We start from the raw sequence: 26,081 nt of genomic DNA on the forward strand, positions 1-26,081 counted from the left end.
CATTTATTAATTCAACGCTAACCTTTTTTTTCGTGTTTACAAAATCGAAAATGCAATTTATCCGAAAATGGACTTGACAACTTAAGCCGATGATATGTTACTTTTATTTGTTTCTATTTAAGTTTTATTTATGGTTGTTTTCATTAGAAAAAAAAAATATTTCTAGCATTTTTGTTAGTCTCTGCGAACACCACTATTCATTAAAGATAAAAATTTAAACTTATAATTCAGTTTTTAATTAATTATCAATTTTAAGTTTTCTTATATGGAAGCAAAAATACGAAGTAGTAGGTCCTCGATTTGTGTGCAGTCCGGATAATCGAGCGAACACTCCGCACCCGGATAATTGAGGTTCTACTGTAATTCCGCATCCTAAAAACAGAAAAAGCTGTTCGAAAGAGTAAGTGCTTTGGGTATGTTCAAACATTTGCTTAATATTAATTAACATTAATTAATTGGTCGTAGGTAAAAAAGCAAAGATGAAAATAATGAAATTCTTGCTCCTTCGTTGATTAAGATTGATTTAAGTGCGTCCGTTGGTCCAGTTGGTGACCGAGTGAACTCGCGAGAGCAAATGAGTCAGTGACTATCAGAAAATGAGTCATCGATAGTTTGAATAAAAGATAAAATCTGTCAAAGACACGTGTTGTATAAAGGGGTTGTTAATTTGCATTTACCCTAAATCGAAAGCAGCTGACTGCGCGAGCAGTTGCGCATCAAGTCGCGCTTTTACGACAGTACAAACCACACCGTGGAAATGGATAGAGTGTTAAAACGTGTAGGTCTTTCGAAAAGAACTCAATCAGAAACAAAAGGCCAAGACCAGAATACAGAAGAAAAAACGAAAATTCGGCGGCGACGTCGGAGTAAATCGAGACGACGGTCCAGTCAAGACAACAAAAAGTCACGCGGTTTATTTAATATTGATTGGGAATCCGTAAAAGATTGTAAATCCTGCAAATCCAGGGCTATCACCAGGAGATTCTGCAGCAAAAGATGTGACAATGAGCTCTACAGGTCTAATAGCTTCAAATTTGAACGATTCATCAGAGGTAGTGAGGAGGCTTCCACATTAGGGAAAAAGGTGAGTTGACCACCCCTATATCCAGATAACAGGTGGATTTTTGGGGTAGGACTAGTGTGGGCCCTACGAGAATCGCTTCCTCAATGGCCTGTTGTGAGCCCGACTTATCAAAATTAAACATCGATAACCTGTTGACCTGAGTTATTTTTTAGGTTTTTACCAAATTTACTGTTCCTTGATTAAATCCTCTAATTAAATAAACCTCTTTTGTTTAACATTTAACCTCTGACATTACGATGAAAGTTTCAGGATATTAATAAACTTGTGTTATTTATTATGATTTTTCAATAATCGCGCATTATTCACCACAATTGTGACTCAGACTCAAACTTGTTTATTTTACAATTCAAAGTTCATTAAACATTTTTTCCAATTTCTTCTAGTTACGCAGAATTTCGCCATATCATGAAATCTTCCCTATTTTCTTAAACTCTTATTTCTTTCATAGTTAATATAATATAATAATAAATTTACGCAATTCTAATGTAAAAATATTGACCTCTCGTCACTGACCAAACGGAAACAGGAAATCATTTAATTGAAACCCTAAAATAGTTGAAAATTAAATTACTCTTCATTGGAAACGTTTTATTAAATTGTTTCGATCATGGAGGTTTAATAATTAATTATTAAAATGTGGGTACTCTTTTTTACTTTAATCACAATCTAAATATTTTGGTTTAATTTATTATGAGAGTCTGGTCCACGTTTTAAAGTTTTAAAATCATCCGTTTTATATCAATCAAATAAGCATTTGTTAAAGGGCAATTGCAAAATTGGTTTTTCTAATTAAATATCTAAATTATACAGGTGTTATGTAAGTATCCTAACTAGCATGGCTATCAAAACGCGCGTCAGCATTTTTTGACGAAATTTGGTGTTTGGGAATAAATTGTATTTTTGATAATTTTTGTCAACATCAAGAATTGATCCAATAAATTTTCTTTGAAAACCAAGATTTGATCCAACAATGTTTTTTAAAGAGATCTAAGAGAAAAATTTTCTTTTTTTAGCTTGTCTTTTTCGGTGTTTCAAGATCAGCTCTAGTTTTTGAAAAATATAGCTACTTTGATTTCAAATTTTAGTCTACACCCTGCTAAAAATAAAAAAAATTACTGTACATATTTCAAAAGTTCCGATTTATATTTTTCGAAAATTGTGGGATCCAGAACATTCTGTACCGGTTATTCGATAATTATTTGAACTTGTCCCAATAAAGAGAAGAAATTTTAATTATATTTAATTTCGTTTTTTTAAAAATGTCCTAATAATTTATGCAATTTATCAGACATCTAGTTTTTTTTAATCGTCAAAAATGATTCGGACATATTTTCGAACAATAAAAAAGGTAATTCTCCGTTAGGTCCTTTATAAAAATTATGTGTATTTTTCATTTGATAATAAACTAATAAGGATTTATTGCAAGTTTTGCATTATAATGTCTTATAAATGTTAATATCAACCAGATACGAATTGAGATAAAATGAATTATATCAGTGTAAAGCCGCCTTGTGTTACAGATATCAATTTCCATATAAAAATATATTTTAAAGTTTATAATCATTATTAAAATTAATAACACTGAGACGAATTGACCTGGAGGTGCATTGACTAGGGGACAAATTGCTTGGGGGCGAATTGCAGAGGACCAATGGACGGGGACGAACGGGTCGTATCTCGTTTACAAAAAGCACTGCAGAATTTTTTTTCCACTTTCCTAACACTACTTTTGCAGTTTGGTGCCTTACTTACATAACACCTGTACAAACAGAAACTGAAAAAGAGCACTATTAATTTAACTTGATTAAAACGCAATTACAGGTGTAATAACCAGATTTTCATTTCCTTTTTGGCGTGCCAATTTTTCCTCTAATTTTTTACAATTGTTTGCCTTCTGTGGTTGTTCACCCTTCGTTGTTTGCTCATCGTTTGATTCTCCGTAGTGCTAATGAAAATAATGTCAACCTGGAAGGGTTTTTCTTCAATAATAAATGCGGTATTTTCCATCAACACGAAAAAACGAGAGTTTTAATTGGCATCGTGTTTTGATATTTCAGGAAAGAACGCATTTCTTGAGTTTATGCGAGCGATGATCTATTACTGATATCTATATATGGTTTCGTATACATATTTCCGTGTTATACATACATGTGTCCAGAAAGTTGCGCACTTTTTTTACACTGCATTATTATAGTCCGTGTCATGGATAATAGGAAAAATGTTTAAAAACTATTTCCTTTTATTTTTTGAGAAATCGTGGATTGAAGAGTAAAAATCTAATGCCAAAATGAAAGGCATTAGGTAAAAAGGCGTGGTTAAAAAAAATTAATATTATTAAAATTACTGACAATTCCGGACAGCTTGTGTATTTCAAAAAGAACAAGAAAAGTATGCACAGCTAATTGTAAGTTTATTTTAAGGTTGAAGGATTGACTGATACTCGGAATTCTAGAAGAAGGGAATTGGGCATCCTAGGTTAAGAAAATTGTTATTAATGGCTCTTTTTATAAGAGTGCCACAATTAAATTAGCTAAGTGCCTGCTTTTTCACACGTTTTGTTAAGTGCCTATATTTTTTAGCACAAAATCTGCCATCACTGATAAATATCAAAGTCATTTCATTTCATTTAACTTTATTAGCCCTGTAATCACAGGCCGCTTTTATAGGTAAAATCTCGAATTGAGTTATATTTTCTAATTTTGTTAACTTTTCTTAATCCGGATCGTTTCTACTGACTTTGTTAATCGCATAAAACTTGAAATTAACTTAATCTGCTGTTTTAATTTTGGTAAATGGTAAACACGTACAAGAAGAAATAGGGCGCGGTTGTCTAAAGGAACTTTGATGTCACAGAATTTTTTTTTAATCAACTGTGTGTGTGGGCGATAAACTGACACGCAATGCTGTAAATTTGTACATTCGGCAAAAACCTGTCAAATTTTCGAATGATGAATAGGCACACCTTGAAAAAATAAATTGTGTTTAGTGCTTGAATTTGAACATCGCAATGTTAATACTTTAGTACAATTATTTGCAGATTAATGCACACTGTAATTAAAAGCTATTAGGATATTAATAATTTGATGATGAACTGATTGTTTCGATTAAACTGCTAATTAATTAATACAATATGTAGTGATAATATCATCAAGCAAAACTCGGTTTTGGTGATTTTTGAAGCATTTCCGTCGTTTTCTCGACTGAAAAATTTATTGCCACTCAATTTTTAGGTAAATATTTTACGAAATTTTCATCGGCCATCAACGAGATATTCCTCTCGCTCGTAGAATTTGAAACTTTTGTCGCAATACGACGTTTTAAAATTATTTATGTATGCAAATTTGTTAAACATGTACTAAACTTATTCTCACCGTTTAAAGTGTCTCAGCTTCAGCCTGGAATCAAACCTATTATAGTCTTTAGCTGCGCAAGTTCGTACATTGGGGGCGCTGTTCTCCTTTAAGCTTGTTTCTTTCACATATACACATTTATAAAATCGTTGGAATGAAAGAATGACTAATAAAATTTTAATTGTATAACATAATATGATGCCAGCTTTTGTAAAAGTTTCTTAAAGAAAACAGAGTCTGGCATGTATCAGTCTGTTTTCTTTGATTAATCAATCAAAGTTTCTTAGTGGAAAAGACAAGTCTAGGGAACGAATGGTTGAAATTTGAAGGGCATTTTATCCGGACTACTACATTTTTTAAAAGGAGGAAAACAATACAAAATTTTCGCTCTAAAAAATGTGTAACTTAATGTTTCTATTTTTGGAATTGATTAACTCGTGGCATATCTGTTGCTTTCTGCCAAGGTGAGCATACAATTGTGAGTAGAACGCTACAAAACAAACAATTACACTAAGTATAGATAATGTTTTATAGTCTATAAAAATATCTTTATGGTATATTTAGGAAATTGGGTACAGCTCCGTCATAACCAGAATTGGCATAAAATTCCAGCGGTTTATTATCGTTGCAGAATCATTGAAAAGCCTCAATTAAATGTGCGTTTAGTTAGTTAGTTTCACTCTTTGAATTCGGAAATCTGTAAATCCCTTTAACTTTTTTCGAGATTAAGTAGTGGCATGACAGTTTTGAGCTCAACACCACCTATATTTATGGACATGCAACCACGAGAAATACCGTTGGGACCTGCCTTCCCCTTACACACGAACAATAAATAAAGAATACGACAGCAAATAATTGCTGCTCACAACTACTTAGAGATAGATAGAGATGTGGCGTTTTAACTCGAAATTATTTCATAACAAAATCACTGTTACATAAATAGCATATGTTGTACGAATTTTGTAATGGAATTCATTATCTTGCTTTTAACGAACGAGGTGACTTACATGCTTTAGCTAGTCTGAAATTAAGACAAATTTGCGGAAATAATAGCTCTTTTGTCATGGCTAGACATTCTTTGAATATTTCATTTTATCTTAATTAAATATAGAAATATGGACGGGAATTTTAGTGGGGCGAACCCGGCGCCTCCGCCATTTTCAACAGAAATTTTTAGGATTCTGGGTTTGCACGCAAGAAAGATGACAACGGAAATATATTTGAGCGCTTTAATTGGCGCTAAAGAGATTCGGTAGCGTTTATAATCTTTATTTCAAAATATTTAATGTCTCTCGTCCCCAGTGATTTATTAAGTTTCTGTTATTTTTCAGATATCTGTTTGAATTACTAGTTTCAGTAGATAATTTGGTGTCGTTTTAGCTTGTTTTAAATCCTCCGAATTTAATTGTGGGTATGATATATTTTTTCGTTTCGTAGCAAGCGCTTAAAAAAATGATGTGGGGAAATATTTTATGCTTGAAATACGCACACTTTCATTTCAGCCGGACGGTTTTAATTATTCCAGTCCATCCGGCACATGAAGGGATTTCCCTAATCAGTAGTGCACAAGCGTTGAAACTAGCGTTAGTATTAATACGAAAATGAAACGAATCACAGTGCATAAAAATTGAAACGTTTTTGCAAACATAGGTACAACAAAATTCTTAATGGATTTTAAAATGAAATTGCGAAAGTTTTTGTTTGCCATCACCGATTTAATTCATTTATCATTTTTCAAGTTTAATTAGATAAGTTTAATTTGTTAAGTTTTTTTTATTAAAAACTTAAATGACGTGTAATAAATAAGTTTGTCGTGAGTCAGTGGGTACTTCTTCAATTAGTTGTCTGTCTGTGGTGGAAAAACTGTGAGATTATCCCCATAAAGTACACCTGTAGTTCTAAATTTTCTTCGGAGATAAGTTTATGATCGTGCATTTCTTTGAAGTTTTCCTGAAACGATTGATTTTATAACGAGGATAGTTACATAAATATTGATTGGTTTTGGTGCACAATAGCTTCATTTATTAGCGCCGATCGAACTGTTAAATCTCGTAATGCTTTTTGTGTAATTTGTTGGTCATTGTGACATGTTTGTTCAAGAATTGTGATTTTCTAGTTCAATAAAAAAATGTAGAGACATTGGAGATAATCGTTTTGTCATATTTTGTTCCTTTTGATTAATCGCATTAAAAAAATTCTCTTCGAAATAGCGCTTTCATTCGCTCGATCATTACGATTCTCAACTCAAACAGGACAATGCAAAAAGCCTGGGATTCAGACAGGTGAAGTATATTGTTCCTTAAAAAATGTATAAATAAAAGTATTTAAAAATCGCCCAGCGTAAATATTTTGACATCTAAAACTTAAGGGATTTTTAAGATTCAAGAGAAATCGTGAAATAATTGAAGTTGTTTGAAAAGACGTAATCAAAGTACGATTGCGTCTTTCCATTAACATTCCGCCGTCGATTTTTTCTTAATTGGAGCGATGTAAGATTTGCATAAGTTTACCCTTTGGAAACGATGTGATTGTTATTAAAACACAATTTTACATAAAGATTCGTGGAAAGAAACTTAATAAAGTGGCTCAATACAAATTTATGCGTCGCGACAGCCATATCGAAAAATTAAACGACGCAATTGGGCGTCATGTGTAGACTGCGACGATTTTCTTGAGGGGAGTCTGTATGAATATATACAGGGTCAGTTCTGTGTTGCTTTTCTAAAAAATTATTGCATGTTTTTGAAAAGCTAAATGGCTGAATAAAATACAATTTTAAAATAAATTTCAGTTGTCAGAGGTGCACCATTTTTACAGGGCCGCATTTAACTTTTTTTTCTGTAAATGCAACTACAAAAATTTTCGGAAACAAAAACATATCTAAACAACGCCGCTACTAACAATTGAAAACTTGATATTTTTGAATAGCTTACTAAAAAACTTACTACAAAAAATTGCCAACTAAAAGTGGTAAGTTGCATTGAAAAAAAAATTGTTTAATACGGCCCTGCAAAAATAGGGCACCTCTTATTCTTGTACTACTTTTCCACTCACAAAACTGTTGACGCGCGTTTCGGTAACAAGGCTACCATCATCACAGCAATGACTAAACTAGTAAAGTAGTTAAATATTGCATTTTTAGTTTTTAATCTTCGAGCATTCTTCTCTTTTTACGATTTTTGTGTCTCACACTCCCCTCGGCGCCAGACCCTCCACTTTAAATCACTTAGAGCAGCAAACGGAAGGTATCTGAAGTCCATAGATTTATAGAACATGCTGTACTCTTGTGGTTTATAGTCAACTATCGATTCATGTAAATTGTTTCATGAATAAAACAATAACATTACTTTTCTGTTTCTGTCTGTTGCGATTTTGAATTAAATCTTTTTTGTGCAAAAAAGATTATTTTTTCGGCTTTCAAGTATGAAACTAACCGAATCTATTATTATAATAACCGGAATTTTATTCCGCATCTACTTAATGCTATCACCCTTTAATAAGCGCGGAAGAAGACAATGCCATCATAGCATCATAGATGCGGAGGACGATATTCGCGAATGAGATGATTCCATTCGGGTCCATGACTTCACTTTGCAGCAAATTTTCTAGATATGGATTTTGTTATTATGGTTATTGCAAAGTTCAGAAGTATAGTTCAATTATTGCTTTTATTTTATTTGTGGTAAATTCTTTGTATTTTTTTCAATTATTTAAGTTATAATAGATTTTTTTTAGAACCTTTTCTTATTATTAAATGAAATTGACGAAGCGTCAAGTCGCAATTATTGGAACAATGTTTACTTTATAATCGTTTACCTAAAATTTACAACTCAGTTTGTTGATATTGTTGTTGCAATCATTCGATGAGCTTCGCAAAATGTTTAAAATCCCAGTCTAAAACACTTTCGTTATAAAAGGATAATAAAAAAGAGTAGAAAGGAATTTTTAATTAGATTGTCTTAACATTTTTAATTTCGGAAGCTCGGCGCTTATTCCGGTGAAAGTTTGAGTAGTTTTTTGTTGTGAAAATTAAATTAGAATTGAATTTGTAACACGTGAAAGTTAAATTTCCAAACGAAAGCTCTTGTAATTAATAAAGCAACTTTTGTGCAGGTGCAAATGTTGAAAGCCGCTTATGCTTGGAGTAAGACCTTACACATAAACTATAAAAATAGTAACCATCAAAACCGCAACGGACAAAAATGAAAGTGTTTTTCTTTTGCGCAAGTCTGAAAATCGATTTGATAAAAGCTTGGAAAGTGTGAAAGCGCAAGCTCAGCTTTTCCGTCCTTATTGGAGCTTGCTGATGTCACAATGTACTTGATTCTATATATAGCGAATGAGTCATCTCCTATACAGTATTTTCCCAAGGTCCGGAGAGAAAGCACGCTTGATTTATTTGTATTTGTGCGTACATCTTTGTAGTTGTTATAGCATCCACCTGAACACTAATTGGTGAGTGACATTCACTGTAACGTTTGGAGCTTTTAGATGTTGTTTTTCATTGCCAAATGTCATAACATAACCTCGGCACCTCGTGTACTTGATATTTGACACTGAACATAAGCATGTCTTGCAGTTATATTAAGAGACAATAAAAGTGAAAGATTTTTGAATGTAAAATTAAAAACTTCATTTTTGCGGGAGTTTCCTTTTAAAAAAACTGCTTGGACCGCTGCTAAAACTTATCAAACTTTGCGAATGACGTTTTAATTTGTTTGCTGCAAAAAGTGGCCTAGTTTAAAATTATTAATTTCCTTTCATAACAATCAGTTAAATCACAGAAATGCGTAACGTGTGATGACTCATAGAGTGAACTTGAATGAAATTCCTTCACTTGGTTCGATATTAGAAAAAAAATTGATTCTCGAATCAAACCTATAAGGCATTAAATTATATGTCACATAAAAGTATTCAGTGTTAGTCACCCCCTGTGTCGGTTCCTAGAGCGACCCTCTTGATTCTAAGAATTTAATCCTTGTCCCTCATCTATGACGCATCCTAAGGTTTTGTAAGCTTCTTCAGATACCAGCCACCGGAAATCAACAGTACGACACATTACAAAAGCATATTATATTCTTGCATCAAGCATTATATGTCGCAATAAGAATTATTATCGGAGTGATTTATCTATTTTAACATCAACGTTGCGTTACTTTTCTTAAAGGAAGCCAATTAAAATTACTAATGTGGAATTCCTGAGGGCTTTGAATCATAACTGAAAAGGATCAATACAACCCTTTCAAAGGGTGTCTGTCATAAACAATAATGCGATTGTCTTAAAATTGCAGAAATGCTGCTAAAACGGAGACGGTCACAAATAACACAATAATTCCTGATTTGAACAGTTTTATTTATCTATTTTTATATTTACTGTTTTGGTTTGCTTGAAGGTGAGTTCGAGTTGCTGACAAAGGAAAACTTTATAATAATTTGTGTCTGTCTAACTAAAAAAAAAGCCTCAGTTGTTATTTTTTTATTGGTCTTTACAAATGGTGGATGCGCCGGGTCAAAATTTCATTTTTTGATCGTTTATTGTACTTGTCTTGGTATACGAAAATATAACAATAAATCATGGGAAACTAACTATATTTCTTGTCAATGAGCGGAAATTTCAAATCGATAAAATGTTCTACATGTGGACACTGTCGGTGTTGGTTTTCGTAGTGTCTAATGACAAGTTTAGTATAGCTTTAAATAAGAGAGGCGCCCTTTAATAAACAAAAGTGGGGATTGTTTGAATGTGTCAACTATCGATTAAAACAGGCTTTTCTCAAAAATGTGCGTTAGAATGCAATATCCTGGTAAATGTTATTGTCGAAGTACTGTAGAGTATTGCGAGGGGTGCGACTAGGAGGGTGTCTCTAACGCCCGATAGGGACTAAATTACGAGCTGTAATGTGATCTAGTAGCCGTGTACCGGCTGTAGAACATCGGTTACCATACGTGATGCGCCTATAAATACTTTATATGTTATTCATGTATGACCGCTGTCACGTTTTAGAAATGCCAAAAGCTCATTTTGAAATTAACGAATTATATGCACACAATGGACGCACAGACTGATTTATTACTCGGATGCTTTATAACTCAAATAAAACACAATGTAAATAAAGCCATGGAAGCTTAACTAATATTTTTGTTTCGTTTATGTATCTATATACATTCAACGCACTAAATTACGTTAAAATGGTAATGCACGTAAATATTCAAGGAGTTATTACGCTTCCACCATCAAAATGCTCATTCAGATTCGGGGTCTATTTATACCAACTAACCAACTAATACTACAGTTTAAAGGGGATCATAGGCATTGGGCTCACGGTATCTAATTAACTGACAACTCATTTTTTAGTTTTCATCAAATCTTACTTCGGTACAGATTTTTAGACTTCTCGGTGGGATTATTATTATTTTTTATCCGAATTATTTTCAAATTTCCTGTTCTTTTGAGAATGTAATACTACAAGTAAAGTATGCATTTCCCTTTCGTTTATTTCCTGTCTGAGCAATTCTACCTGAAAAGGAAATCTATAGATGATTCAGCGTGTATAAAATCGATTGTGCTAATTGGAAATGCAGAAATTACAAGCCGTGCTGATCCCACTGGAACATTGAAGATCTTCAAGTATTTAAGTGTACCTATGCTATAGAAGTAGAGAGGCACTGTTCGCTTTTTTATCCTGTCCATTGTCTTGGTTTAAAGTGTTTGTGTTAAATTAAAACTTTTTCAGTGACTCTGAAAACATTTAGAAGTAATGAAATTCAGAGTGTGATAAAAAATTCAACACTTTACTTAAAGCGAAGATAATGTCGACGTAAAATATAGGTTACCCCTTTTAACATACTAGTGGAGTAATTTCTTGCGTGGTATTCATAAAAGACAAACATTACCTTACTTAAATACTGCGATTATGCTTCAGTAGATAGCCGCTTAATAAAAAACTATCTTTATGTATTTTTAATTGATAATAAAATTCCAGTGTGAGGTGACATTTTGTTGTAAGTTGGTGTTTGATTGCGTCTTTTATTTTACATTTATTTTATGGTCAATTGAGGGTCAACGGTGCGGTTGCTGTTGGTAGTTGAAGAATTTAATAGATTCTGAAGGAAGGGTGTGGTAGAAAGATTGCTGTTGGTGAAAGAGTGATTGTGTAAGTTTAAAAGTCAATCGTAGCATGGAAGACACTAAGTAAACTGTGTGGATAGCACCACAAATCACAATATAGGGAAATAAAAAACTAGCATTCCCTTGAGCTTTTGCCCTGTTTCAAATAGAACACGAACTTGACTCTTACAAGGGCATTTGGCTTGGGGGCAGTCATTTCGGCTATTTTCATTATCAGTAACTGCTGTATTCTGTCACTACAATGTAATTTATCGTCCATACATATTTATGTCACTATTCTTCTCCATCTGGAAATTTGTTTAATGCAGAAGTTTCTCCACATTATCTTGAAAACGTAGTCCGCATTAACACAGTCGCAAACTTTCCACAAACTTCTTATTTCTTCTTCTCTTTCTCAACACGTTGTGATGAAACATATAGTCTATTAATGGTACCGCTCATGTTTTGCATTTGTTTTATTTTTCTTGACTCACCCTTACCTCCACGCATTTGTCATTTGTTTCACCCTCAACCAACGTGATTGGTAAACATGAGCAATTTTCTCTTAAGCATTTTTCATCTTGTCGTCACCTAAACGGAGGATATAAAAGAAAATTTTTATTCCTGTTAGGACCCACGCGAGGTAATCGCCCATTAAAATCATACTCGGTTGTCTTGGGAATGCGACGCTAGTCCCCCATAATGAGATATTTTCGCAATATAATTTCCCCGAACTTTTCTTCTCCGGTTTAATAGCTTTTATGAATATGAGGAGACATTGAAATCTTACAACTCAAAACTCAAACGTCGTTTTTGTACAAATGTACAAAATTTTATAAAGTTCGCAGGGTCGTTGTGGAAGCTCTACGGGAATAAACCTATGAGACTTAACATAAAAAAAAAATATTATTAATTAAAATTATTGAGGATTATTGAAACGGTGATCAGTTGATAGTGGTAAATATTATTTGTCTGTTCCTAGAGGGCAAACCCTAGAGATGGAAACTATGGAATTTATTTTTTTTGGTGTTAACAATGCCATTTCCACAAATTTTAAAATTGGGAATATAGTTAGAAAACCAAAACTCTTTTTCCTTTTTTAATTTATTCCATAAAAAATCAACAATAACAATTAAAAAAATCTGGAAAACGGACAGCTTTGATTTAAAAACATCATCAAAAAATTCCACTGCGTTCTCGAAATATTTTACATTACTATTCCCATAAGCGAAATACGGCTGGAATCCCCTTAAAGTGTAGGCTTTATTTATTTGTTTTCTGTAGCAAGGAGCGTAAAAATTAAAGCGGGGTGGAGAAGTGCTTGAGTATCGTAAATCAGAAACTTTAGGGTTGCGTTGAACTTTCAAACAGTGTCTAGTCCGTACATATTTATCATACATTCATCTTGTCGTTCCATGCTCTTCAGTAATTAGAGTTTGAGGTCAGGATTGTTATCATAAAAAGCATTTAAGGGAGTGTTGCGAGTCCCTTTAAGGGGTTTGGGAAAGCTCAGGTGTAGCGTAAAGTTTGCTATGAAATCTTAATCTAAATTCACATAAAAATGGTCAATAAATTACTCCAAATCTAAATATACATCGACCCTCGATCTCAGACGTTTCACACTTACTTTGATTAAGCAGGAGGAGGTGTGAAATATACAGTGGGGTTCAGAAAATTGGATTAGTGGGGGAATCACACTGTATCAGGTATAAAATATGTAGTACAAAGTGTTTTCCTTACACCTCGAGGTATTTACATAACAGTCCGGAAGCCTCGTAAATTAAGCTAAAACGAAAAATTCTTCCTGGTGATAAGTTATTAGTATCACTCACTAGATTATGAAGTGGTTCAGGAAACAAATCTTAGGTCATTCTCCGGAGCTTTAAGGGCAGTAGACGGAGACAAATTGTATCATTACTCTTGGGGCATCCTTAACTGACCCCTCAGTCAAATATGGTTGCCTTGTAAATTCACATTTCTCATTAACTCCAACAACCACCAACAGCTATATTCGTTACTTCATTAGGATAATACCTCAATCTTTCAAGATGAAGGTCTTCCTTATCCATCGGGACTATTTTATTGCTGCAAATAATTATATCATCTTTTAATTCGAAAAACAACCTCTGACATTGTTTTCTTTATATTTTACGACACACGTCAAAACTTCTCAATATCAACGAAAATATATAGTTCCTGGGTTATATTGTTGTTTTATAAAGAATTATTCTCTTGGAAACTTCCAAGTCACTGCCGCTTCTTTGAAGCTTCTTTCTTTCTACTCCCAAGAAGTTTACTATAACCGCCTTTTAATAAGTCCGTTTTTTTATCAAAATCTGACAATGACGAGGGAAAGACGGGTATTATTATTCATTAACTTTACCACACTTGAATTGTTTTGAAGAGGTTAATACAAGTTTCTACAATAAATTATTATTAATGGTAGAATCTCTAGCACACTAAACACTACGCTGTCATTAATTATAAACAATCCATTCATGTCAAGGTTTGACACCTTTTGAAGCAATTCAATATATCACATTATCCAAGTCCGGATTAAGTAGAGGCCAAAGGCGGTATTTTTTTGTAGGGACCTCGTCACGTAAAAATTTAAAGCGACATTTGCAACAAATCCTAATTTTCGCAGCAATAGAAAAACTTCTGTTGAAGCTAGTTTCGTCATTTTGTAGCAAAAAAACATACATTTTTTAAAATCTATTTAGTCCAAATTAATTACAATTACGGAATTTATATTGCTGTCAAAATTAGGGTACTTCGTTGTACAATACATTAACATGTAACTTTATCCAAATACAGTGCGATTTACATAACTTTACGATCCTGAAAATTGGTTTGGTGGTTAATACCGTTTAGAAATAAGATAAAATAAGAAGAAATAAGATAAAATGAAAGCACCTATGGTTTGTTAAAATTCGAACAGGTATACTTTGGGTTTAAATTCCTTACAGTGTTGCTTTGACAAAGATTCAACCCTGAAAATTGTTTCAAAGCAACACAAATTTAATATAATGTAAGATCTACCTTTACAACACATTATACCATACTAGTTTATATTAGCCCGCGCTCACTTTTTGAAGTGAGAAAAACACAGGTATTTTTGCACCAAGTTTTGGTGAAACAGCGGATATTTGAGAGGCATTTTGTCCCCATTTTTTGAAGCTACAGTTTGTCTTCTGCAAAAATGCAGAGTCCTCCGAGGCAGAGGTCGCAATTTCGGACACCGAAAATCAAAATAATTTGTTTCTAGCAAACCAGAGCTGTCGTAACCGCAGTTTGCTCGAATGGGTTATTCGCGACTCACCTATTAAAAAAAATCTGCGTCTTAGAAAGGAAGTGTGTATGTAGTAGAACTACAACAGAGGTAGAATCGATAGAACAAAGAAAAAAAAATACTTTGCATTGTTTTAGATACTTTATGAAATTGAGCCCAAGACCGTTAATGAGAAGAGAATAAAAGAAAGGTCGCAAAAAAGAGACGACGAAAGTGAACAGTTGACAAGTCTCTTTTGGAATATTGCAGAACTGGTTTGAAATAAACTACAGAAGCAGAATCCTTTGAAACTATGAAGGAAGTTGTATGAAGGGGTATACAGAGCCCATATAAGTTTATTTTAATTATCCATGATATAGGAAAAGTCTGCAACCACGAAAATCGAGAAAACAAATCAGGCATTGTGAAAAGTGTAGAAATCAATGAGCTACTTTTTACAGATAATATAGTACTGATGACGGAAAAAACAAGATATTCAGTGGAGCCTAAAAAATGGAAAAATGCCTTTCTATCGGGGTAAGAAATGTAATTAAACAAGACGGTCTAAACAAACATGACCGCCAACAAAAGAATAAATCAATGACATGAAGAATGCGAAACCTTTTTTGAGAGATGCGATCAAATTTCTAAAATTACATGGACAAGAGTCCATCAATCTCTAAAATTCACGAATAACCCGAGGATCATTGTATTCCCAGATTCACAGACTTGCGAGATCCACCTAGTCTCTGTTAATAAACTATTTGAGTTCCATCGTCAGATTATGATGAACAGATATCGAACTCTTGTCCATGTAATGAGTGTGGTTGCGGTGATTGAAGCAGTTGACTAGCATGTGTCAGAAGTGTAATAACAAGATAGATTAGTGCTTACTCAGTGATCTGCGAAATTGCTGATAAATCGTATTATTGAAGATTGGTTTTTCATTAGGAATTTGTAAACAGATAGAACGTAAAGGAAGGCAAACAACTATCCGTAAAGAATTCAAAACAGCTTTGAAAGTAAGAAGTTTCATTTACGAAACTTGACAATAACGTTTGGCATCCCTTCGTTAACTAGACATTCGACTTGAAAGTAGAATAGAAAAAAGGGAACAGAAAAACAGTCTGGTATTCAGTTGGAGTTGGTTTTGCTGTTCTTGCTGTATTGGGTAGTTTGGAAACGAACAAAATTTAATACAGCTTCAATTAGAGCTAACATGCTGAAAGTGTACTTTGCCAGCCTGGATTAGATTAGTAAATGAATACCGGTACGAAGGGGTGACTCAAACCACTTAATCCCCTTCGTGGTATTGTGAAAAAGTCTACGCTTTTTATCGAACTTTTTCATATTTTATTGCTGGAATGATACCAAACAATCGCCGAAATAAAACGAAAGCATAATTTTTTTTTTCTCTTGTTAATTAAAAGTTCAATATTGAACTGCTGAAATACGACTGCAAAATGTTTAATTGTTTCCCAATAACACAAGAATTATTCGATGCCGTTACAGTTATTTATTGATTAGCCAAATTTGGATGTTATAAAGCAAGTTTATTGCGCTATGACATAAAAAAAATTTAGTTAAATTATGCTTGCAGTAATATCCTGAATTTAGTGCATATTTCCATCCATTGAATGCAAATTAATTGTCACTTCTGTGGTACTAATGTCTAAAACCACCAGTGTTTAGAAAATGACAAATTGTTAACCACGTGAAAGCTTTCATTACGCTACAAAATTGAAAGCTCTGAATTTAATGAGATTATAAAGTGCATTTCTGTTTATTATTTCAGGTAAGCTAATATTATTAATGGGAAAAATTTAGATGTTTGAAGTAGCTGGTGAGCTTTGTTTAATTAACCGAAGTAATAATTTATATTTCTATGTTGAAAATGCTGAATCCAAAGTTATTATGTTATTAATTAATAGATTACATCATAACATTCCAATAAAGAAAAAAACTTGAAACATCAAAAAAATTGATACACTGTTGTCAACGCAGTTGAAAAAAGAACGAAATTTAATGTAGTTTGAAGGACAAATTTCAAATAAATGTAAAAAGTTTGTGGTGGAGAAGGTTTTTAGAAAAAGCTAGGTTCCTCATCAATTGAACCTTATTTAGAAAAGCAATTGATCAAAATTGACTTTTATACGAATTTTGTGTAAACATAATTGCTGTTTCGTCATGTTTTTGAAAACTAACTTCATAAAAAAGCTGAACATTCGACTTCTTCGGCGTTGCGACGCCAAACTAACTGTGATAAAAACAAATTTTTGCGTCAGATTTTAGACCTAGTTCAACTATTAAGTGTATGCAAATTCGCAAATTTTTATCTTTAAAATTAAAGACGCCCCCATAAATGTTGCTGAGCTTTGTATACCATTTTTCGAACAGAGGTATTAAATTACTGAGGACATAGGTATTGAAAATCCTTTCGTTTTGTGCACTTTTATTTGATTAATATAATTTTTATACTGTAACAAAGAGCTTTGTTCCTGTGCAGAGTAATCAATAAAGAGATTTTGCTTTTATCCCCTTTAACGTATTAGCCGGAGCAAAAGAACAACTTTTCCGTCACGTGACGGTTCTTTTTTCGTTTAATTAGCATCCATTCTAGGCGTCATATTATGACATGTTCTGTACAGTTACTTTCTCAATGAGGTATGAAAGGTTTTTGTTGGGATTGTTCTGTTGAAATGAAATGTTTGTCTTAGTAGGAGTTTGAGTTAGTTATACGTTTTGATAAAAATAGGCACGATATGCCCATTTATTTTATAAATAAAACTGGTACTGCGGAAAATATTTTACTGGCCTTAAATATTCTAAAGAGGAAAAATTGCGAAACGGTCAGGCAATGTTAACCGTCACATAAGTGGCCGAGATCAGCAATGACGCTGTTTCTAAAAGCGGTAAGCTCAAACCAGGAGCTTTTGTGCTCGAAATGATCTATTGCCTTCATTTTGGACCCTCTACAACCCGATGTGTCTTATATAACAGCCAGAGATCCTCTAGGAAATCGTTTCGAACCTCTGTAGCATTTATTATTAACCGAAATTGTATTTAAAATCGAATATATTTTTACGGGGGTTGTTTGGGGTGGCGTTTTAATTAAGAAAGTTGCGAAGGAGGTGTCGTTCGATGAAGCAATCAAGACCCAGTCGAAGCATTACGTTTATATCAAAGACACACGCACTCAACCCTAAATAAATAAGCGAAATCACTGTATCCCTGTGTTCGACTACTTTTCACCCTCTCAGCTAATGAACATGTCACCAACAGAATGACTAGTGGCCTTCATTTCCTATAGTGTCTGTTGTCGCTCATAATTCGCCGCCGCTGTATTTTCTACATGCACAGTGATTAAGGAAAATTTGTTAACATCAAAATGTTGAGATCTGACACTTTGTTGACAGACGGACGCTCGTCTCTATACATATACTGCGTTGTAAACTACAACCAAGTGAAATTATGACAACCCCACAATTGATAACTTTGACTGTGAGGGCAAGACTGCCGTAATTCCAAATTAATTTTTTTAAAGAAAACGTTTGAGTTGTTTAGGCTTGGTATTGAAATGTTTATTTATAGATAGAAAAAAAAATATGTAAAAAGATGAAAAAGTACAAAAATTAAGTCATTGATTTTGTTGTTTTTGTTGACTGTGTATTACTTTTTTTAATCATTAGTGTGAAAGTATTTTTAGATTTGATTTACGAGTCTTGCATTGTGAAATATTTAAGAGTTTTGTGTTGCGTGAATAAACTGCACAATTTAATTTTATTATGTAACAATTAAAATAAAGCTATTATTAAATTATGGTTATAAGTTATTAATAATAAAAAAATATTTACAACAAACATATTTATTTAATTTGTATTTACAAGTTTTTGAAAACAAATTCAAGTTTTGTTTCAATATTCCTTCCTCATAAAAATGCGTTTGTTAATACTGTACCTATGCATAATAACCTTAGAAACCTTAGTAATCATTGGCGTAGCATTAAAATTGGAAACATTTTCTATTATTTATTCAATTATTATTCAAATATTATTATTCAATTTCTTTTTATTAAAACTGAAACAGCAATTTAAAAAGGAAATTTGCCAACTTTCTTGCCAACAAATCACCTGTACACAACAGAAAAAATGTTACATTTCTTTTGACTTCGTATTTTATTTATTGAAAAAATTTTACTGCACCTAAAAACAACTTATTTAAAAACCCTGATTTGAACTCTAGACTTGTTATTTAACTTAAAACAATCGTTTTTTAATAGCAGTTGAAGACATAACCGTTTTATTAGTTTCAAGCAATTTTTTAATACAAAAGCAAATAAATTAATAAATAAAATAATAACAGCTAGGCTATGGCTTGTTGTAAGTAGAACGTGCCAATTCTAGATCTGACAAAAATTGGGAAAAGAAGAAACTCCAAATAAAAAAATGACGCCAATTTTAATATAAATTTAAATTTAATTGTGGAAATCAAATTTACGAGGGATGTATAACTTTACTTTATAAATCAAATTTTGATGAAGCTGATTATAAAGAATTACATTTTTGATTGAAAAAGTTTAAAATTCCTGCAAAACCTTCAATACTAGAAGGGCGCGGAATACCTGTAGTTACCTGCAATACCTTTCCACATCCGACAGACCAAAAATATGAATTTCACAAATTTTGACTTACTGCAGTGCGATGCTTTTACGCTTTGGAAACATATTTTTAAATGAAATAAAAATTAACGGAACATCAAGATCCTGCGATAACATTGAAGAGGTCGCAATTTAAAAAATCGATTTATTTTTATTGTATTAACCAACGTTCAAGGAAAATTTAATTACTAATCTGAAGCAGACATAACTCATTCTTAGGTTTATATGTGCGACAACAGCTACCAAGATAATTGCACCAGGGGCTTAAGTATGCGGCGAGCAAAGCATTAATAGCTTAAAATCTCTAAAATATGTTCCATGTAGCTTCATGATTGCATTTTTTTCAGATCTCGCTGTGTGATGATTATAGTTTGCCTGTAGACAACGTTGGTAACAGAAAAAGACCCAATAGCATCGCAGTCCCTAGTCTTACCGAATGGAATGTTCCCAGCCCCAATGAAGAAAAGGTAAAGTGTAGATTAACATACTTTTGAATTTTTTTAACATTAATAGGTATCACGCTTCGTAAAAGAATGTCTTAGCGCATCCACCATTTTTCGTGGCAGTTTCAAAAACTCTGCAGTTTTATGTTAGGAACGTGAATATACTAGCAAAGCAATAAAAACGCAAATATGTATTTAAGAAAAATCATATCTCGCACTTTTTGTACCGCGTGGGGGGAATAATAATTTCGACGCGCTATTGTACTGATTGGAAATCTTCTATTTATTAAGTGTGATGCCGAATCGATCGAGTAAACATTGCATCATAAAACTAGAGCATCTTTGTCCGAGGGGGAAATTGTAGACACAGTGGACAATGATGTGAATAGTATAATCAAATTTAAACGGTCCTTCCTTATCTCTTAGTTTTATGGCTATTTGTATTCGTGCTAAATTTATCTATCATGATGTAGACACTACAACGATATGTGAAGGATAGTGAAATGAGGATTTTAGTTTTTACTTTAATTTATGTTGAGTGAAACAAGCATAAAGTTTACTAAGTTTCCTATAAAATTTAACGGCTACAGTTTTGACGATAAACTTAAAAATAGCCAAAATGTAGAAAGTTCGTTGTTTTCGTAGCAGAATCAAATCAGAATAAAGCAAACATATAAAGTCTAACGTACTTTACGTTTTATTTTAAATAATTAAACGAATTGAAAGCATCGTTGGCAAAAGCGAGGAAAATAAAGTAAACGAGTATTATGATAATGAATGATACACATTCCCCTTTTCCCTAACAGTTAATTGTCGGTAACCAAATCGGTGGAAAGTGAAAATGACTAAGGTTGAGGGAGAAAGACTACATTATTATAAAAGACGACGCACGTTGTGAACGCAAAACTTTCACTTTACACTGCGATAATGGGACTACAGCACGTAGATGCTTAGGAAAGCTGATATTGTAGAAGTTGACAATATCATTGTCTACTGGAAATGTTGTCTTCATTTTAATACGCTTTCAGCTTATGTTAGCGTTTGCACGATTATTTCAGACAGAGGTGTCCGAAAAATTTGCGCAATCTTTATTAAAAATATCAAGTTGCATGCGTTTGCAGAGAAAACTATATTCACATTTAGAGCTTGTTTAGCATTTAATGTTGGATTATAAATAATGTAAAAAAGTTGTACTGAGGAAGTGGAATGGTCTTCTAATTTTGAATATGAAGTCCGTTTTGTTCCATCAGGTCCAGATTCAGAGATATTCTTGAAAACATTTTTTTTTGGTTTTACTATGTAAAAATTTATTCTCTTCACTTTTTCTTGAACACCAACTGTCAGCTCAGTTTTCTAAGACAAGACAAAGTAAAATAAACACATGGTATTATAGAGTTTCATGTGTTTGCAAGTGGTTAAGCCAAAACTGAAAAAAACAAATTGAACAAATATCATTCATCATGACCTGATGACCACAATGGGCTTCGGATTTAGAATCAGGAGGTAATTCTACTTTATGACTTTCATCTAGTCCAGAATTTGTTGACTAGTGCAATTCTGTACGTTCTGAAATGCCTATTTCTGAAATTTGGGTCAAATAAATATGTATATGTAGTATAAAAAATGATGTAAATCAACAAAAATTGAGTAATTAAATCCCCAACAGCTTTGTGATCAAATAAAATATAAATTGTTTGCAGCCGGTTAAAATAATTTGTAACCCTGATTCAACAAATTTCGAGTTTCCTTTGTTAATCCAACAGAATTTTTACAAATAATCAACCTCATACGTACATAACACGACAAGTTCGTCCTTATAAAATTAATTACAAAGTTTGTTATGCAGGTTACATTATGGTTTTCCTTTGATAAAAAAAACTGACTGAAAATAATGTTAGCCTCCCCTATGAATAAGTATAATTAATAAAATAATTAATGAAAAGAGGAGCACAATTCGCTTCATTTCCACCCCTCTTTCCATAATTCTTTTAACTGCATTGAAATCCATTGAAGCCATCATATTCATAAGAACCTCCGAAAAGTTTTCACACAAACTCTGAATTATGGTCGTCTTACGATGAAATATGAATCGGAATTTCCACGAGAACATTTCCGTATTTACTCAGGTACGAAAACAATCGCTTGTTTTGTAAATTCAAAAATTGAGGGTGTTGACAAGGATTTGTAGCAATCTGATTTATTTGCAGAGCGGCGTTAATGGAAAGTACGAAATTCAGAGGGTCTTCATAAATATTAATAAGTCATTTATTGAGTATTCATTTGTTGCAGAATCGATATTCGAGTAATATTTCTGCTCAACAAGCATTTTATGGTTTTAATTAGAATAAAATCATTTTATCGCCGATCGTCTAGAAAGCGATGCATTACCATAGTGATTTGCGGAAGTAAACATTCACTTTATTGTACTGTTGTAATCAAATTTTTTACCTGCCGCAAATTTCAATGTAAACAAGAAAATGCATGATTTGTTTTGAAAAAACAGAACGAGGTATATGTATATGTATTTAATATCTTAAATAAAAGTAGATGCATTCGATGCATAATTAATTAATTATTGTATGTGAACGTAACCACCTATGTAATTTTCTTTTTTTAGTGTAATTCTAACTTTTTTCCAAACTACGACCAAACAATGGCTGGCGATAAAAGTTTGTATGCAGCACTCAGTAAAATGTTTTTATCGAACTGGCATCGCTCGCTTTGCTCGCTCGGCTCGTAATCTCAGGCTATAAAAAAAATTAAGAATTTTTTTACTGACTTGTACATAAATTACTATTATAGTCGGACCAGTCGATTTTATCGTTACGTTTTCCTATAGTAACTCTAAATGCGATTGGTTGTTGCTGCTAAAATAATAGACTAATACTAAATGGCAAGTTTTCGTCGAAGAATAAATATAAATATTTTAATTTGTTGGAAAATTTAAAATTTAAAGCGATCTCATTTCTTGCTTGCTCGTAGATTTTTTTTATTTTTCAACCTGGCATTTATGAGAAAAGTGTCTTGAAAGGTTATTGATAGTGGCTTTTCTATGACTTTATTTTTGGGTATAACTGAATTGAACTGTCGCCCAAATGGGATGTAAATTTCGGAATAGCGTAAAACGACTATCCTACGCCATGCTGGAATCTGATTCAAACAAAGAAAGCACCGTAACAAAGGAATCAATAAGTTTTTGTCCGTTTTTGCTTATGTGGAGAATAAAAGCGTCACTTCATTGCAAATTGGAACTAATTTGTTCTTCCAAAAACGCAGCTGTTAGAAAAGTTCGCAGAAATTTGTATTTATTACAACATATTTGTGAAACCAAGAAGATAAGTGTGGTGGTTACCGATTACTGCTTCTTGAAATGGATTGGAAGAATAATTAACTTTAGTCGACAGCAAACAAAGTATAAAGTTACAAGATAACAGAAATCAGAGTAGTAATTAGCTGGTTGCGTTTGTGGTGCCCTAGGTAAAAGCTACTAAAGAGGAAGTAGTAGAGATGTCGAATCAGTCGAGCGATTTTTGAATTTATTGGAGGCGATTTTCCCTATCCTGTTTAGAGTATATTTATGGCTGGGACTTGACCGGCATAGAAAGCAATCGCATTTAATTTGGGGGAGTTAAATCAATGTAAATTGTTTTAGTTATACGCACCAAGAAGGAGAAATCGCTTTTGGAATTCCTTGAAAATTGCTGGAGTGCGTTTAGAGGATCCTAATTGGAATTCCTTAATATCAGTAAGATTGAAACAGAGCTGACAAGGACAGTTAACAAGCGTTGCTTATCAAAATGATTACGACAATATTTTACTCTTATAATTACTTCTCTAACAGTTCGATGGTATTGTCTTTGTATGTACAAACAACGGCACTTGAGACACAAATTTCCATATTCATTAGAAGAGGTGACAGATCATGTTCTACCCCTTTTGTTGTTTCAGATAAGACAATTTAGCCCCTCGATCAAACTCAATATTTAATATAATTTCAACTGTGAAGGTTGCATTTTAATTACTGTGGAAGGAATTTCCCCCAGGAGCTATAACGAGGAGGTTTTAGCATCCGAATTTAGCCTTTTGTCTATGAAGCCTTGTTGTTTATTCATTTTTGTCACAATGAAATCCTCAAATTGAATAATTCCTATTGTTTCAGATTGAAATTTTGGAGACATACTCGACTCCGCGCGACTCAAGGCAACAGTTAATTCAAGAGGAAATCGAGACCAAATGTTTTACCAGTCCTGATCGAGAGTACTCGCAGCCCTATACTACAGGTAAAATAAAATTAGACTTCCCCTTTGTCAAATTAGAAAGTTTTATTATTTTTCAAAAGCTCTTAATAGTTGAGGAAGTTCATTTGATCCCAATTGCAATTCCATTATTGTCCTGTAATTTAAAAAACTTGGATAAAGTTGATAATAATCCATTCATTGAAGATGAAAGAAGTAACACGAATGACTTGATTTACTTACGTCGTATAGCAAACATCAAAGTCGATATCAAATAAAATCTGTTTAGACAGGATTAAACCTTGGAAATTTGTACACACTTCCCGGTGCCGTCTTATTAACTTTTCATCGCAAATTGTCTAGTATTCCGCTCTTCACTTGACTCTCACGTGGAAGTAAAATATAATTAACAAGCACCTCCACGTGTCTTATATAAAATGAAGCCATTATAAACGTTTCTTCTTCTCGATAAAACTAATGTTTAAAGTTCTAAAGGTTTAATCTATAAAGCCTATAAGGTAAAAACTGGGGCCATGACATCCTTAACCATTCAAGGGTGAAAACGAATTTTTAAATATGGTAGATGTATGATACTAATCTACAAGAGATGAGGGTGGGCTGTAATTATTACAGTATGAATAATTTATTTTTAATGTATTACAAATTTGTTAGAACGGGGTGTAGTTCAAAGAAAAGCAAACAAAAAGTGGAATTTATGATTTGAAAGTAATTATGATTAATAAGAGAAAGGGACTGGCTGTGTAGAAATTTGTAGTTGTGTTACCGTCTCCAAACTGTAAACAAGGGCTTTTGTGATTTTAATTGCCGCTTTGTGGAAAAGTTAAATTAAAAAATGCAAATGTATATGCTTTTTATAACGTTTTGTTGACCTGATACATAATATGCATTAAATGAATGGAAAATCCGGAAATTAAAATTATCTGTTGAGAGCATATGAGATATTGCTTTGAATTGTTTAGTCAGTAGTTTTTATTTGTTTTTGCGATAATTGTGACTGTTGAAACCATTTGCAACAACTTGCAATTTTTGACCTTTTATTGTTTTAAATTTGTTGCTGACAAATCTCTATTACACTATGTAACAAAATTTTATAAAAGCCATAATTATCTGACTTTTTTGTAAACTACAAACAAAAAGATGGATGGCAAGGCAAAAAGTATGTCAGGCTCGAAGGATAAACATGAAAAAAGTGTAATATCCAATCAATTTCAGTTTCAGTATAGAATGAAACAAGGGCAGAAGAATTAATAGAAAAATCAAAATCTTTTTATGCAATAAAATATTTAAATTTATTAACTCGTGTACAAATAGTACCACTATTTATAAACAAAATTAACTCAGTACAAATAAATTATCTTGCTCATTTAAATTGGCAACAATGTACTATGAAAAGTGACTCAGACGATAAAAGTGAATATTAGATTTAAAATAAACCACGCATTATGTCGCAATTACAAACAACAGTGTAGAGGTCAAGATAGTATGTATAATATGCAATCAAACTGTATTTTATCGTATGCAAGTTTAAATTTAGTTTGAAAAAATGCCGATAAAATATCTATACCAACAATTTAAAATTTTGTGGAGACAGCAATTAAATGTTAATTTGTTCGTCAGTATTATTTGCGGCCTATTTTAATATGTAATCAATTACTGTTTCAATATAAAATGAAACAAGAACCTGAAAAATAAAATAAAACATGAAAGACTCGAGAAATTTGCAGTTGAATTTCGCGCCAGTTGAAATTAATTATGTTCGAATAATCTTTTTCACTATTTTAAAAGCAAACTTCTGTTGTTGAATTTGGATGAATCAACATTTAAATACACACAGTATTAATAGAAGCATTGCATCGGTTATTTTCCGTTATTTAATAATTGTGGCATAAAAAATGTAACGAGCAAAGTAATT

General features: G+C 32.6%; 1 protein-coding gene across 1 annotated transcript in view; it reads left to right on the top strand.

The window, feature by feature from the left end:
* Nucleotides 1–742: 742 nt before the first annotated feature.
* hwt (SH2 domain-containing adapter heavyweight) overlaps nucleotides 743–26,081 on the top strand; it is a 37,414-nt gene continuing 12,075 nt past the window's right edge. The window contains exons 1-3 of the mRNA XM_088047819.1: nucleotides 743–1,084; nucleotides 19,818–19,937; nucleotides 24,073–24,193. Of these exons, the coding sequence (XP_087903945.1) occupies nucleotides 758–1,084; nucleotides 19,818–19,937; nucleotides 24,073–24,193 (568 nt within the window). The 5' untranslated portion in view covers nucleotides 743–757. The remainder of the gene's footprint in view (nucleotides 1,085–19,817; nucleotides 19,938–24,072; nucleotides 24,194–26,081) is intronic.

The sequence above is a fragment of the Gnatocerus cornutus genome, chromosome 10 (genome assembly GCF_029298725.1).
Source record: "Gnatocerus cornutus isolate USDA-ARS CGAHR chromosome 10, icGnaCorn1.1, whole genome shotgun sequence".
Lineage (NCBI taxonomy): Eukaryota > Metazoa > Arthropoda > Insecta > Coleoptera > Tenebrionidae > Gnatocerus > Gnatocerus cornutus.